The sequence below is a fragment of the Heterocephalus glaber genome, unplaced genomic scaffold (genome assembly GCF_053883595.1).
Source record: "Heterocephalus glaber isolate CG9 unplaced genomic scaffold, H.glaber_assembly_v1.0 deba00001610, whole genome shotgun sequence".
NCBI classification, from domain to species: domain Eukaryota; kingdom Metazoa; phylum Chordata; class Mammalia; order Rodentia; family Bathyergidae; genus Heterocephalus; species Heterocephalus glaber.
Window position 1 is genome coordinate 23294094 of NW_028258381.1, and position 16001 is coordinate 23310094.

General features: G+C 51.5%; 1 protein-coding gene across 3 annotated transcripts in view; it reads left to right on the forward strand.

Moving 5' to 3' along the window:
• The window catches only part of Myl10 (myosin light chain 10), a 78268-nt gene that overhangs the window by 12410 nt on the left and 49857 nt on the right, over positions 1–16001 (forward strand). Inside the window, exon 1 of one of the 3 annotated variants that reach the window (XM_021254466.2) lies at positions 12878–13018. The exons of 1 other annotated variant lie outside the window; for it this stretch is intronic. In XM_021254466.2, coding sequence (XP_021110125.1) covers positions 13005–13018 — 14 coding nt within the window. In that variant the 5' untranslated portion in view covers positions 12878–13004. Of the gene's footprint in view, positions 1–12877; positions 13019–16001 lie in introns of those variants that run through there. One more of the 3 variants, XM_021254469.2, reaches the window with a different exon arrangement.

The window sequence follows — 16001 nt, forward strand, 5'->3', positions numbered from 1 at the left end:
CTGGCCTAGAGCAGGAGACTGGGAAGTGGGTGCTGTGTTTGCCCATCCTGGAGTATGCTGTTCTGCTTGGTGCCAGCTGAATCCAAAGGGTAGCTGCAGGCAGGAGCCCAGGCAGCTGCTGGGGCTACCACAGAGCTTAGGAAGAGTTGTTGCTGGTTTTGTTTTTGTCCTTTGCAGAGCTGGGGAATCAAACCGATGGCCTCATGCGTGCTAGGGAAGGGCTCTACCACTGAGCGACACACTCAGCCCTGTTTTTCTGGGTTTCAATAACAGCTTTATTGAGATATAATTTGCATATCATGTAAGTCACCTTTTTAAAGTCTCCCTGGATTGTCTCTCACCCCGACCTCTGGCAATCATTACCCTATTTTCCGTCATTTGCCTGTTCTGGACATTTCATATAAGTGGAACCATACAACAAGTCAGGAGTCTCCAGCCTTTATGGAACTAGGGACCAGTTTTGTGGAAGCCAGTTTTTCCGTGGATGGGGGGGGGTGGCAGTTTGGGGATGATTTAAAGTAACACACAACCTAGATCCTGCGCCTGCGTAGTTCACCATATGGTCCACACCCTTATGAGAACTGAAGGCTGCTGCTGATCTGACAGGAGGCGGGGCTCAGCTGGTGATGTGGGCAATGGAGCTGGCTGTAAATATAGGTCAAGCTTCTCCCTCTCACCTGCTGCTTGCCTCCTGCTGTTTGGCCTGGGCTGTGGCCTGCTGGGGGTTGGAGAGCCCTGCAATAACTGATCCTTTGTGTCTGGCTTCCTTCACTGAGCACAAGGTTTTCAAGGTTCATCCACACTGTAGCATGTGACAGTGCTTTATCTCTTTTTATTGCTGAATATTATTCTACTGTATGGATCCACTACATCTTATTAATCCCTTTTTCACCTGGTAGACATTGGGTTGCTTCTGCTGTTTGGCTATTTTTTTTAAAATTTATTTTATTTTACTTTTTAGGTTTTTTGAGATAGGGATTCACTATGTAGTCCAGGCTGGCCTTGAACTCACTATGTAGCCCAAGCTAGTCTTCGATTCTCAGTGATCCTCCTGCTTCAGCCTCCCAAATTCTGGGATTACAGAATGTGCTACCATGCCTGGTTGCTGTTTGGCTATTAATAATGTTGCTTTGAACATCTGTGTACAGTTTTTTTCAGCACTGGAGATTAAGCCAGGAACCTCATGCATACTAGGTAAGTGCTCTACCACAGAGGTACATCCCCAGGTCTTTTAAAAGAACTTTTATTTTGAGACAGAACCTCACTGAATTGCCGAGGCTGATCTCAAACTTGCAATCCTCCTGCCTCAGCCTTCCATGTAGCTGAGATTACAGGAATGCAGCACCACATCCATCTGCATACAAGTCTTTTTGTGGACTTATGTTTTCATACATACCTAGAAGTGAAGTTGCTGGGACATGTGGTATTCTATGACTAACCTTTTAAGAAAAGGCCAAGCTATTTTTCACAAGGGCTGCACCATTTCACATACCTACTAGCAATGTGTGAGGTTCCCTTTTTTTTATATTCTCCCTAGGACTTATTTTCTCTTTTTTATTATTGCCATCCCAGGGGTACAAAGTGACATCACACTGTGGCTTTGGTTTTCATTTCCTCAGTGACTAATAATGCTGAGAATCTTTTCATGTGCTTCATGCTCATTTGTAAAAAAAAAATTGGGGGGCATTGTTAATTATTGAAGCCAAAGCCTTGAACATGCTCAGCATGCTCTCTACCCCTCTACCACCCTGAGCTCTCTTGAGAAATATCTACTCAGCCCCAGTACCAAAAAAAGAAAGAAGGAAAGAAAGATCTCTTCAGATCCTTTGCCCACTTTTTTAGTGGCATGTTTGTCTTATTATTGAGTTGTAAGTGTTCTTTATATATTGTCAATACTAGTCCTTAATGAGGGATGTGATTTAGAATATGTCAAGGGACTGTTTTGGTCCCTGGATATCATCTTCTGATTGGGTGGATTCCCTGTTTTTCCTCTTCTTATAGTGGAGTTCCAACTACTGTATGGAGTATAGAAGGAATGAATTTGAGGATCACTGTTCTGCAAATATCACAATAGTCATTGCTTGAGACAAGAGGCATTAATGAATGTTAAAAGAAGTAGATAAAAATATATAAGAAACAGGTCATTTACATAGTCCGAAAGTATTTCCCTCATAGGATACTTCAGAGGAAAATGGTCGCTTTATGCTGGAGAAAGTTGGTAGACAACATCCTAATCCAATAGCTACAATTAATATCACCAATGTTGAGACAAACTTATATCATATGCCTCTTGATATGATGAACTGAGAAAGATACATTCTTACTTTTGTGGTATTCTTGCCCAAAATGTGCAATCTGAATTGGGAGGACACATTATGCAAGGCCACACGGAGGTGCATTCTAAAAAACAACTGACCAGTCTTGCTCAAAGTGTCAAGATCAACTGGGTGTGGTGGCACACACCTGTAATCCCAGCACTCTGGGAGGCTGAGGCAGGAGGATGGCAAGTTCAAGCCGAGCCTGGGCAACTTAGTGATTAGCAAGACCCTGACTCAAAATAAAAAATAGAAAGGGCTAGAGATGTAGTTCAGTGCAAAGGTCCTGGGTTCAATCTCCAGTATAAAAAATAAATCAATAAAATAAAAAATAAAAAAAGCTGGGGAGGTAGCATGTGTGAGGCCCTGGGTTTAGCCCCCCATATTGTATAAATGCATACATACATACACACCTTTGTATAGTACATACATACATATATACATACATAAAGAGGTGTTAGTAATAAAGACCAAAAGCCAGCTCCAGATTAAAGAGAACTACGGGCTCTTTTTTCCCTTCTTTTTCTTTTCCTTCTTCCTTCATTCTCCCCTCCCCTCCCCCCTCTTCCTCCTCTTTCTCTTTCTTCTTCTTCAGTACTGGGAATTGAACCCAGAGCCTGCACACTGAGCTACATCCCTAATCCTTTATTTTTTATTTTCAGACAGGATTACTAAACTGCTAAGTTGCCCAGGGGAGGCTTGAACTTGTGATCCTTCTGCCTCAGGCTTCCAGAGTGCTGGCTTTACAGTTGTGTGCCACTATACCTGACTGAACTAAAATTTAACAACTAAAAACGAAGTGATTTTATATTGCATCCCAGGTCAGAAAAGGGGCACAGCAGGACAACTGTATAAATTCAAATAAAATTTTTAGATAAAGAAATAATATTTTCTGATTTTGATTAATTGCATTATGTAAGATGCTAACATTTGGCTTTTTTATTTTTTTATTTTGGTACCAGGGATCAAACTCAGGTCCTTGTGCTTGCGAGGCAGGCAGTGGAACCACTGAGCTAAATCCCTGGCCCTTGATGCTAACATTTGGAAGAATCTATTGTCTTTTTTTTTTTGTACCAGGGATCGAACTCTGCACCTTGCGCTTGCGAGGCAGGCGGTGGAACCACTGAGATAAATCCAGGCCTGAAAGAATCTACATAAAAGATCTCCTGTGTCCTATTTGGGACTATTTTTTACTCTTTTTGCAACATTTTGAAAAGTCTGAAATTCAAAATGAAACGTTAACAACAACAAAATCTTGTTTTCAAAGTTCCTTTGGTATCCCATTGCCTAAGAGAAAAGACCTAAATTCCTGAGCCAGCTGGTCACCAACCTCCCTGGTCCTGCTGCCATGCAGCTGCCACAGGTCTACAGCCCCAGAACATGCAGAGCAGGGCCACCTATCATCCTGCAGCGCTGGGGATCTGGAGGGTTCAGTGGGGAAGGGCCAGGGTCAAGTGCACTGGGTCTGTGGAGGTGGATTTGATTACACACAGAGAAGCCAGTTGGGAAATGAGTTTGATTGTGCAAGAGAGAGATGATAAAGGCTCCAAGCAAGGAGAAGTGGAGAAGACAGGAAGAAGCAGACTCCAGAAATGTACAGGAAGGGAAATCAGTAAGACTTGGTGATGGAATGTAGATAAAGAACAAATGGGGCACACAGGATGACTCTAAGGTGGCTGCCCCTGGAATGGTGGAGAGGACATGTTATTTTGGTGGCTGCCCCATGTGCAGGATGTTTCATGGGTGCCACTCTGGTCATCGTCTCTGTGCTTCTCCGCCAGCCTGGAAGGTGGAGCTCTGTGGATTGCATGCCCTCGGTTCTCTCTGGCCTCCAGTTATGTGTAGTCTTGAGTTATGTGCAGCCTGCAGTGAGGGAGGCTGGGGTGTGTCTTAGTCCTGTTCTGTTGCTGTAACAGAATACCTGAGACTGGGTAATTTACAAAGATCTGTTTATTTAGTTCACAGTTCTGGAAGCTGGAGGTCCACACTTAGGTGGCTGTGTGCGGTGAGGACTTGTTCTGGATCCTAACAAGCCGAGAGGTGGAAGGGCAAGTGGGCTGTGAGGAAGAGAGAAAGCATGAAGTCAGACTCAACTCATAATACCCTGCTCTTGTGATAACTGACCCATTCCTGAGAGAACTAACCCAGTTCAGCCAGAAAGGCATCAACCCAACTCATCCATGGACATCCAGCGCTCTCTTGAAGGCCCCATCTCCCAACACCACCACAGTGGTAATTGTATTTCAGCATGAGTTTTGGAAGGGACGAAGCATACTGAGCCCATGGCAGGGTACCAATTCCCCCAACACCTCCTTTTCCAAGTCTGGCAGGGACTGAATCCATCCAACTGAGGCCATTCTTGGCTGGGCAGCCTAGGTGTCTGGGAAGCTGGGGTGTAACAGCTAACATTTGTGTGCATTACCGCCTTTTACTGATCCTCTTAGCCCTCACCTTATAACTTCCCTTTTCTCTCTCTCTCTCTCTCTCTCTCTCTGTGTGTGTGTGTCTTTATTTTCTGACACAAGGTCTTACTAAGTTGCTCAGGCTGGGCCCAAACGCGAGGTCCTTTTGCCTCAGCCTTCTCAGTGGTGGGGTTACAGGCATGTATCACAACATCTAGGCCAGCGTTTCTTTAATCATCCTTTTAAATCCTGTATCTGTTTCTTTCTTACCAGGGCCTCAACAAATATACCAGGTAACAACAGCAACAATGTCCTCTCTCTTTATTGTTATTCTTCCAATACTGCAAATGGCTAGTCTCTGGAGGAAGAGAGATGGTTGAATCTGGCTTTATTCCACCATCTTAACCGGAAGTTGCTGTGTGCTGGGAGTAGAACAGCTGTGCTACACAACCCCACATCTGGTTTCAGTGAATTGGTGTCAGGTTGACACCTGATCAGGCCACTTACAGACCTTCCCTGTGATATTTACCATGAAGAGATGAGGTTCTTGGTGATGTTAGGAGCCTTGGAGCAAATGCCCCTGTACCCATCTGTACCCCAAAGTTATAGAAGACCCCTCCCTCCCTCCCCTTGCTTGGACTGGTTCCAGTTGATTTTCCATCACCGATAGTCTAAAACATGTGACAAAAACAGCTGTTCAGCATGGTGGAGGCTGTTCACTGAGGTCCTACGTACAAGTGAAGATGTCTGCTTGGGGGATGCAGAGCACCATGCCACGTATCTGTCCCTGTGGGCCTGTAGGGGAGCTGCCCCCTTGATTATAATTTGGAGCCTAAAATCTTCCTAGGCTGGACATTGTAGCTTAGGAGTCACCTGATGCAGTGGGGTGTTAAGCCGTGGAAGTGGGCGAGATCTGCAGTAGCGGCAGCTGAGCACTAAGAGCAGCCTTCCGGGTGCACATAGGACATTGTGGGAGACACTACAGCAGCATTCTCACCTCTGTATGTGAGCCATCTGGGAAGTTTGTTAAAATCCTGATGCCAGGACCCTGCTCAACCAATTAAATCAGCATCACTGGAAGTGAGGCCGGACCTGAGTATTATACCAAATCTCTCAAGGATGGTAAGGGATAGTCCATTTGAGCAGGAATCAGTGATTGCTGCTCCGTTTGAAGGTTTGCTGGGCACCTACTAAGGGACCAGGACTGCGGAAGGGGAGGCCCCAGAGAAGGCACAGAGCTTTTGTGACACAGAACCTGGTACAAGTGAGGAGTCTCACAAGCCTGACAGAGTCATTAGATAACAAGGCAAAGCAGCGAGTGATTGATTGTCACATGCATGTTGCCCACTCTCACTGCTCGGCAAGTTCCAGGAACCCAGAGATTGAGGGGACAGAAAATTAACTCACGATAATCCCACACAGCCTACAGTGCCTGGGGACCTGCCTCTGTCCGGGGGCCACTGGGGGAGGGCAGCGTCTCTGCCTTTGACCTGAACTCTGGGGTGAGACTTCTTCCTGAGTGAGGTGAGATCCGGGTCCTTATCAGAGCATAACACTTGCCATGGGAGTTTTGGGGAGTCCCAAATACTCTGTGTATGAAGTGTGATTGAAAAATACAGTAAAATTTTGAATTTAAAAAATGTGTTAGAGTAAAAGACCCATTGGCATTAATTACTCTCAGAACACTTCCTTGCTTCAAACACACTTATCCTATCGTCCTTGTCCCTTTCTGGAAGTCCTCTTTCCAGAGTGTCTTTAGTTGAGCTGTTCTGGCTACCTTGATGTCCTAATTCCATTCAAAACATTTACCTCTCATGGTCACTGTGACTTGAGGAAGAGCCAGAAGTCACACAGTGCCAGATCCAGTGAATAAGGTGGAGGAGGACGCACCGTCATTTTTATGAGCTGCCTTTCTGTTGCATGGCAGTTGGCAGCAGCACTCACCATGATTTTGGTCACACCTTGTAATAATGCTTGAAATCCAGCCTGGGCATCTCTTATGTATGCTACAATGTTAGGGAGCCATGGCTTTCAGGCACCCATGGATGCCTCTATGTTGCTGCAGATTGAACTTGGCCTTTGCCTGCTGGGAGCTCTCTGTCTGCTGTTGGAGGGGACACCAAAGCAGATGATCACGGTGCAGCCTGATCTCACAGAGAGGAACCTCTCTCACAGAGAGGAAGGGGTGGCTGACCATGTCCCAGCTGCCTTGTCCTCTCCTGAATCCCCTTCCCATCTGGCTTTCTCTTCACCTTCTTTCTGGCTCCTCCAGGTGACAGGATCTGCCCTCCTCTCTTTCGCAGGGCCTGGCTATGTCCTCACCTCAGCATCTCCCCTCCTGCTTGGCTCTGGCCTTAGGGCCGCCTCCCCCCTCTCTACGAGGCTTGGATCTGTGCTGCGCTCAGCTCTGGGTCCTTGGAATACTAGGGGCACCTGGAACTGCGCTGGGAAGGTGACCCTGAGCCAGTACAGCAGGATGAGAGTGCATCATTTTCAGAACTGGCATCAAATTCTGCTTAGAGGTGAATCCTCCTTGTTTAGGAGAATTGATCGGAGCCTCCTTGGATGGAGGTGGGCCCATGGAGGCTGGGCTCTTTGCCTGACTGCAGGGGGATTGGCAAGGCAAGAGAAGGATGAACAGGGAGCACCAGGGCCGAGATGACAGAGACATCCTCAGAGAAGGCTTTTAAGAGGTTCCAGTAATTGCAAGGCAGATCCCTTGTGTCTCCAAGCATCAGTAAACCTGCCCACACAAATGCCTGGTGTGAGTGGGTTTGTAGATGAAAAACAAGAAGAGGATTTCCACAGCTGGTGGCTGTCCTGGTGGGCTGAAATGTCTCCAGCAAGAGCTGAGATTCCCCCAAAGCAAAATTCAGTGGAAGCAGCGCTCTGGGTCCTGGCTAACTGTGAGATGTGACCAGTTCTGCCCCCATAACAAGAAGTCATAGGCATCTTGGGAAAGGAGTTCCCAGTCTTCCACCATCCCTTGTATGGGATGGGCTGAGTCTTATTCTGGGGCGGGCTGTGTAAGCCTCTCAGATACAAATCAATAGTGGGATAAGGGGGCATGGAGACAAGCCAGCACTTCCACATTTATTTCTTGGAAATACTGTCCCATTGAATTGGCTAATAAGCAATACCCTAGCAGCTGTAGCAATGGCTAGCCCTACATGTGCCTTTAGCACCAATATAAGCTGATGGCCTGGAGAGGTATCTGGGGAGGAGTGAGTGCTGCTTACCAAGCCACAGGGCCATGTGGTGTCTGTCCGTTCTTTTCTAGTTCTCCTGGAGCCAAGAGACCTCTGGCTTCTTGCACAGGGAGAACACTCCTTCACTCATTCATTTAGTCACATAGCATCTGCTTCCTGAACCACTGCTTCCTATTCTGAGCTTGGCAGCTGCCTTGATTAGTGAAGCCCAGGTCACACGATGGAGTTCTAGCTGTAAGGGAGTCTGGGAAGGTGGATATAATTGGCCAAGAGGGGAATTCCCCAGGAATAGCATACAGCAGCATTTAGGAAACAAAAGAAAGGCATTCCATCCCATCTGCTGGGAAGAGTGAGAGGTAGATCCACAATTTTGATGCCAGGCAGAGAAGGACCTGGGTCAGCAATAATATAGGGATGATTCTGTGTTGGTCTCAAATTCAGATAGAGGAATCCGGACTCATTGTCTGCACAGCAGTAGCCATGGCATACCTGGGAGGGCCAGAAATGGGGTCTGATCTGGGTTTCAGCAGGACCCCCAATGCCTGTGGGGATGGGGATGGATGGTGGGGCAGAGGCCAAGCGCAGGGGCTTGATGGAGGTGTCAGCCAGCAAGGAGTGAGAGGCTGAAGTGCAGAGTTAAGGAAGCCAACAAGATGAGAGGTGCATGGAGGAGGCTATGTGGGAACAGAGGCCACGAAGCCACGAGGCCCCACATCCCCTGTCTGGACTTGGCTCTGCACAAGACCCTCCACCAATGCCTTGGTGCTGACTTGGGATGGGGTAGGGGAGGAGCTGATGTCCATCAGGACAGGGGGCACAGAGGGACGGACTCCCGACCCTGTGCTCTGGGCAGCCCCTTGCTTCTAACTCATGTCTGCACTCACCACAGGCCTCTACCACCTCTGGGCACAGAGTGGGCACTTGGGAAATGCTGTGGGCTGTGGCAGAAAATGAAAGGGGTTGGATCCTGGCATGACACTTACTGTTTTTTTGTTGTTGCTATTGTTTTGTTTTTTTTTCTTTAATGGTACTTGGGATTGAACTCAGGGCCTTCACACTGAGCTATATCTCTAGTACTTTTTTATTTTTAATTTTGAAACAAGGTCTCACTAAGTCACTAAGTTTTCCAGGCTGGACTTGAACTTGCAATCCTCCTGCCTCAGCCTTCCAGAGTGCTGGGGTTAAAGATGTGGGCCAGCATCCCTGGCTTACTGGGTGTTTGACAGCAGGGAAGTCACGTCCCCTCTCCTGTTCCTTGCCCACCTCAAAGTGTGAATCAGGATGAGGCAGTGGAAAGCCCCTCTGTAGATGACCCAGGACTGTGCTTGAGCATGAGGAGTGGTTGGCTTCCAGGCAGAACTCTGGTCCAGTGGGGATGTGACTGGGCTCAGCAAGCCTTGCCACCCCAGCACCCTTGGTCACAGGGTCCCCCCTGCATGGTGACATGGGAGAGAAGCAGAGGCTGGCTGTCAGCTGGTCACTGTGCTGTCCGTTGGAGTCAGGGAAGACCTGCTTTAAGCTGTGTGTCTGAGGAACAGCTACAAAGACACCACGGAGAGAAAAATCAGACAGGAAGCCATGAGCCATGGCCACTTTTTCTTCTGGAGTTGGCTTTGTGGGAGACCCTTGACCTTTGGCCTTGGTGCTGACTTGGTAACAGGATGACAGCAACTGTTGTCTGGGCATCACACTTCTTTCCTGAGATCCAGCTAGGGAGCCCTGCCACACACACACAGTGTGACCATGGACACAGTGCTGCACCTCCTTCCTGTTTAGGTGACCCTGCTCCCAGGGATTAACTGAGGAGTGTGGAGAGAAGGCAGCCACTCTGGCACAAGGAAGCTCCCGGCATCCGTGTGAAGTAGACACCTGTCTGCCCAGGAAGTGAGGCCCCTGAGCACCATATGGCCCCCAACAAGGACTCACAAAGTTCCCTTGTGGTTTCGCACATGTGGGGACAAGGTGGAGAAAGAGGGGCCATGATGGCGATCAGCAGTGTGTCCCAAAGCTCAGCGTGCATGGCTTTACTCTGTAGCAGGTGGCCCAGGTCCACATCACTCTATCCTGGGGAGTCCAAGGACACCAGGGGCTGCAGGCTATGAGTCCCAAAGGGCGTCTAGGAGAAACTGATCCCAGGGCTATGTACCCAGCCAGTCTCCTAGTTGAGAACTTTTCATCTCTAATCTAATGACACCCTCACTGCTGTCCCCAGCACAGAGGCCCCCTGAGTGCCCCGTCCCTAGACCATCAGGGAGCCCTCTTGGAATGAGAGCATTAGTGCCAGGGAGGTGTCCCTTGGCTGCTCTAGCAGGTGTCCACTCCACTAGGTTTTCTTTCTCTTTCTTGTTGTCATGGTGACCGCTGTTGCCCTGCCTTCTTGTCCAGGTACTGCTTGCACCTGGAACTGCAGATTCTGCAGAGAAGGTAAGCAAGATGGAGGAAGGATGGTGGGAAGATGTGGAGGGTGGGCGACAGGAGGGCACCGGTAGGCGTCTCTGCACCCGCCCTGTACGCCTTCTACTGCCCAGGGAGACTGCTCTCCAGCCTCTCGCTTCTTCTCCAAGGGGCGTGTGGCTTGGGTCTTTCTACCCCTCCGAGCTTTGGGGTTCCCAGCTGGAAAATAGCAGCTTCCTTCTGGAGAGGCGCCTATGTTGCTGAAGCCTTGCTTGCCGACTCCTGAGAGTGGACTGAACGTTTGCTGTGGTTTTTCGTGGAAATGGCTCTGGCCAGGGACTCCCACTGACCCCCGCTTAGTGAGATACATCTGCTTCCATCTTGGAGGAGAGGAGGAGAAAAACCTGAGGTTTGGGGCAAAACCTTGGGTCCCTACGATGTGACTCTGACCCTTGGAGACTCTGTGGGTTTTGAGATGCCACCTTGTCTCCAGGAGCCTCAGTTTCCCATCTGTGTGATGGGACCAAGGACATTCCTCACCTGGCAGGGCTGTGGGGTGGAGGCCCTAGGGGAGGAGGCCGGGTGTAGACGGGGTGCACCTTGGTGCTGGCGTCCCCAGGTCATCTGCTCGTGAGGACCTTGTACTTTTGCCCCAGGAGGAACCCCACCTGCCGGTGTTGCCTCCCCACATTGGCTTACATGTAGGCCCTCTCCCTGGAGCCTTCGTCAGAGAGATGGTGCTGTGTCCATGGTCCCCTGGTGGGCACCCTGGGGCACTGTCCCCAGGGCATGGAGATGGGCTCCACAGTTCCTCTCCGCTCCCCAAGAGAGCAGCCGCCATTCCGCCTGCGAGCCGGAGGAGTTGGAGCAGACGTGGAGCGAAAATAGCTCTTTTCCATAAACAAAGCTGCTTCTCGTTGGGGGAATGTAAACAGGCAGATGCATTAGGAGACGGTGCCATCCGGCTGCACGGCGGGGGAGGCGACAATGGGAGGCCCTAGCCCTGCACTGCTGGTGTCTGCGCTGCCCCTGGCCGAGCGGGAGGCCGGGCAGCAGGGCCAGGCTGGATACCTCCGTGGGCTCCCCCAGCCCCCATTCTGGCCCTCGAGTCCTGTTCCAAGGGGCTGTGGGGCCTCTTCTTACGTGATATCCAGCCCCGGGGCTGAGTGTCTCCCGGTGCCCAGTGTGGGCTGGCATCCGAGGGAATGCTGCCCTTCTGCCAGCCTTCTCTCCAGCCCCTAGAGGGGCTGCTTTCTCCATCCCTGCTGCCTGTCTCAGTTCTTTTTTATGTTTATTTTTATTTTTCAGGACTGGGGATTGGACCCAGGGCCTTTGCATTAAGCTACATCTCCAGTAACTTCTTTATTTTTTTAAATTTTAAGACAGGGTCTCAATAAATTATTGTTTCCTAGGCTGGGCTCTAACTTGAAATCCTCCTGCCTTGGCCTCACAGAGTGCTGGGATTATAGATATGCATCACCACGCCTGGTCCATCTGAATTCTGGTGCCTTCTCCTTGTTCTGCCATGGAGTCTTGACTGTGGCTTATGCTGAAGAAGCCAGTCGAGGGCAAAGAAGGATCCTGGGCATGGCATTCCCGGGGCAGGGTTGATCAAGACAGCAAGCAGGCCTGGCTCCATTCTAAGGACAGCATCTTGTGGTGCTGGGCTGTTGAACTTCTACAGCGATGGCTCCTCTTGGCTCCACTGAGTTTATAGCTTGGCTCTGCTGGGACACAGGCCTGTTCTGGCCAGGAGCTGGTGGCCTAGCCTCATGGGCTGAGCTGTGCCCAGGTGGGGTTGGGGGCAGGATGGTCTTTCAAGGAACTCTAGATAGTTCTGGCACAAGGTGGGACTTTGCCTGTCTTGCTGAGAACTTCGCACAGTTCCCACACTGCATCACACCTGCTCAGGGCTGTGTCTGAAAGAGACACTATTTGCCCCATTTAAGGATGAGCGCACGAAGCTGGGTGTAGCGATGCACACTTATAATTGCAGCACTTGGGGAGGCTGAGGAAGGAGGATGGCAAATTTGGGGCCAGTCTGGGCAACTTAACAAGACCCGGTCTCATAATAAAAAAACAAAGGGCAGGGGATGTAGCTCAGTGCAAAGGTCCTGGGTTCAATCCCCAGTACTGAAAAAAAGAAAAGAAAGAAAAAAAAGGAAGAGCGCATAAGGCTGAGGAAGATGAGGGAGGCCACGCAAAGGGACAGTGCTGGACCCTGACCCAGAGCCCACTGCACCACAGCGTCAGCTCCGGACCAGACACAGGGACCCCGCCCGGTGAGGTAAACAGCCTCCTCCAGACACAGAGCTGGTGGGGCCAGGGCTGGGAAGGCCCCTGACTGCCTACCCCAGGCCCGGCCCTGTACCCTCCCAGCTGCTTCCCTGTGGCTCTGGGCGGTGCCAGAGAGGAAGCCACAGGGGAGCCAGGGTGGCTCCTGAAGGCTGCCCGCCCTAGGAGCAGAGAAGATTCTTCCAGACACCCCAGTGGCCCCCTGCAGGAGGGAGGGCCGGGTAGGCCGGCCCAAAAGTCCCTACATGGCTGGCATGTGTCACCTGGTCAGGGGGACCACGGAGGGAGGCCAGGGTGTAGTAAGAGGAACTGGCCCCTGTCCAGCCTTTGTGTCTGAGGACAGCTGGCCGGGCCTTCTCTGTTTGGAGGTGTTGACGACTCCCGTGGAGATGGCACGTGGGAGGTATGTGGCAGAGGGGCTGTGACCCTCCTGGTGCCGTGGGTGGAGTCGAGACCTGGTGGTGGAAGCCAGAACCATGGGAAGTCTTGGGCCTGGTCGGAGGGTGACTGTGTCCCCAAAGGGGCTGATTAAGCAGAGGGTCGCTGTTAGGGCGGTGGAGGGTGTGAAGACCAGCCTCGGTCCCATGGAGACAGTTTCCACAAAGACCTCAAAGTCCCAGGGGAGCACTTCCTTGCCTGCCCTCCTTCACCTCTGCAGGGCCTCCTACTGTGTTCCCCACTTTCCCTTCCTGCCCCTCGAACTCTTCACTTGCTGCTGCCACATTGAGCCTAAGGAGAGGTTCAAAGCACCATTGTGTGCTTATAACTCTGTGGCTCCAGTGCCTCTGTGGCTCCCCAGTGCCTGCCCAAGGGAGCTTTGCTTTGGGGCCTCTGATGCCTCAGGAGCTTCCTTGGCGTGTGTCTGTGTGTGACCACCTGGCCTGTGTCGTGTCCCAGCTTGCTGAGCTGTCCACATCTTTCTCCTCGCCCTTCCCTCTCACAGGGTGTCTTGTCCAGGTGGAGACTCAGGAGGTGGGGGGTTGGTCCTCAGCCTGGGAGTTTCTGATCACTCATCCCTCAGGCCTCCCCCTTGAACCCTCCTGGTGTGTCCCTATCCCAGGAGGCTTTGAGTCTGTGCCACTGCCCCTCTGTCTGGCCAGCAGGGCCATCTGGGGCCGGGAGTCCCTGCTCTGCCCAGCTCAGTCCAATCCTACCCTTGCCAGCCCCAGGGCAAGTGGCAGGGAGCTCAGCTTTGTCCCCAACAGAAGCTGTCCCCTACCTCCCCTGAATGCCACTCCTGGCGGCCGAGGCCTCTGCTCCTCTCCAGTCTCCACTTAGCTTCCTGTAGGTGGCTGGGTTTAGGCCAAATCTTGGGTCAGGGCCGAACTTGGGATCAAGGATTTCAAGTCCAAGTCCGGACTCGGGCTTTCTGTGGGAAGGACGCCGGCTCTAGGACCCCTACCTCCCCCAGTTTCTTCTTGGAGAGGCCACCATTGTGGGAAGGTGACCAGCTGTGGGCGTGGTGGCTGCCCCTCTGGGCCATCCCCGGGGAAGCAGGAACCTGGTCTGGTGTGATTCACATCCACGGCTTCCATGAGGTCACCCACGGGCTGCTTCCCCACAGGGCTGGCATGGCAGGGCTGGCACAGGCTGGCCTCCTCTGCTTCTCTCTGGAGGCAGGAAGGCAGGCTATCTGTGTCATCATCTAATTACCCCCAGAGGTAATTGCTCTGGGTTCTCTCTGCCACTTTGAGATTTCTCTCTGGGCCTTGGGCAGCGGGATCCAAGCTAACCCCAAGGAGGCCAAGCCCCGAGACAGCGCCCGATTGCTAAACCCTAACCTCCTAGCACCCTGCTGCGACGAGACGTGTCCGAGCTTCGAGACTGTGAGTTTATGACAGGCCCCATTATGTCTCTTGCACAAACACTGAGTGTTGAAATACCCAACGGATGATGACAGTGTTGAAATAACCTGTCGTCTCAGCACTTTCTCCGTCATTAGCCAGATGTTCCAGCCCTCAGCGGCATCCACAGCCTTAGAGGGGAGGGCGGGGGCTGCAGTGGCAGGCAGGACGGGCAGGAGGCTGGGCTGGGGCCTGCAGTTCCCAAGACAGCAGGGCAGGGGTGATTCAGGGTGGGAGGAAGGTGATGAGGCAGGAGAAGAGTCCTTGTCCTTCCACCCAAGTCTCGGAGTCCAGAATTGCCCAGGAAGGGAGGGGAGCCTGAAAACCTCCTGGGAGCGCTGGTTGGTGGAATATTTATTTATTTTTCAGTACTGGGGATTGAACGAAGGGCCTTTGCACTGAATGACATTGCCAGCCCCTTTTAAAATGTGTCTCTTTTGAGATAAAGTCTCACTAAATTGGTCAGGCTGGGCTTGAACTTTCGATCATCCCGCCTCAGCCTCCCAGAGTGCTGGGATTATAGGCGTACAGGTGGGACTGTTTCTGAAGGAAATCAAAACCAACAATCTGGGCTCTCCTTGGCTCTGAGAGGTGAAGTGGCTTCCTGGGGTTCCCTAGCCTGAACCTGGCCTCTCCCACCCACGGATTCTCTGGAGGCAAGAAGAAGACATCACCCTCCTCTTCCTCATCTTGCCACCTGAGACTGAGACTCACCCTAGCTGTGAACACCCAAGATGTGGGCGGGGGAGGGGGCCAAGGGGGTTGGAGGACAGGGGAGGTCACTGGAGAACACTGTTGGGGCCCCAGCCGGGCCCCCTCAGCCCTTCCAGTCTCCAGGCCAGTGGAAGTGTGGAGTGGTGTGTGGGGTCGGGAGGACCCCCCTGTCTGGGCCATGTGGCCATGGGCTGGACGTGGCTTTCAGGAGACCACACTGTAACCCAAAGGGAGGTTTCCGGGGGGCCCCAGGGATGGATCCCTCATATCATCTGCCAGAGTTCTCAAGATTCAGGTTCTCAGCTGGGTCTACGCTTACCTCCATTCTCTCCTCCGTTACCTCAGGCTGTGCCTTCTCCTCATACCTGTTTCTCCATCTATGAAAGGGGAACCAGTAGATCCACCTACATTCATTTCCACTGTGTTGCCCCCCTACCAGGGACTTTCTGGTAGTCACTGTCCAACGACAGGAGCCCCTTGGAGAAACACATGCCTTGCCACTGGAGGCGGCTAAGCCAGGAGCTGACAGCCACCAACCACGGAGGCGACTGTGGCCTTAGGTAGGGTTTGGATCAGAGGCTGAATTCCTACATCTGTTGTTGATTTGGGGAATTAAGTGGAGGAGTTTGAAGCTAATAAATGAACCCCGAGGGGCTCCCACTGCCAAGACGGTGCAGCTGGGAGGGGGGTAAAGTGGGATTTTAGTACCTTTCACTTTCTCTCGCTTCTGGAGCCCAGGGTTCTGGTGGTCCCTCTCCCCCTCAGCAAAAGACTGGCTATCAGTCATTCACACCTTAGTGAGAATGGCTTTCTTGGGAACCTGGCCTC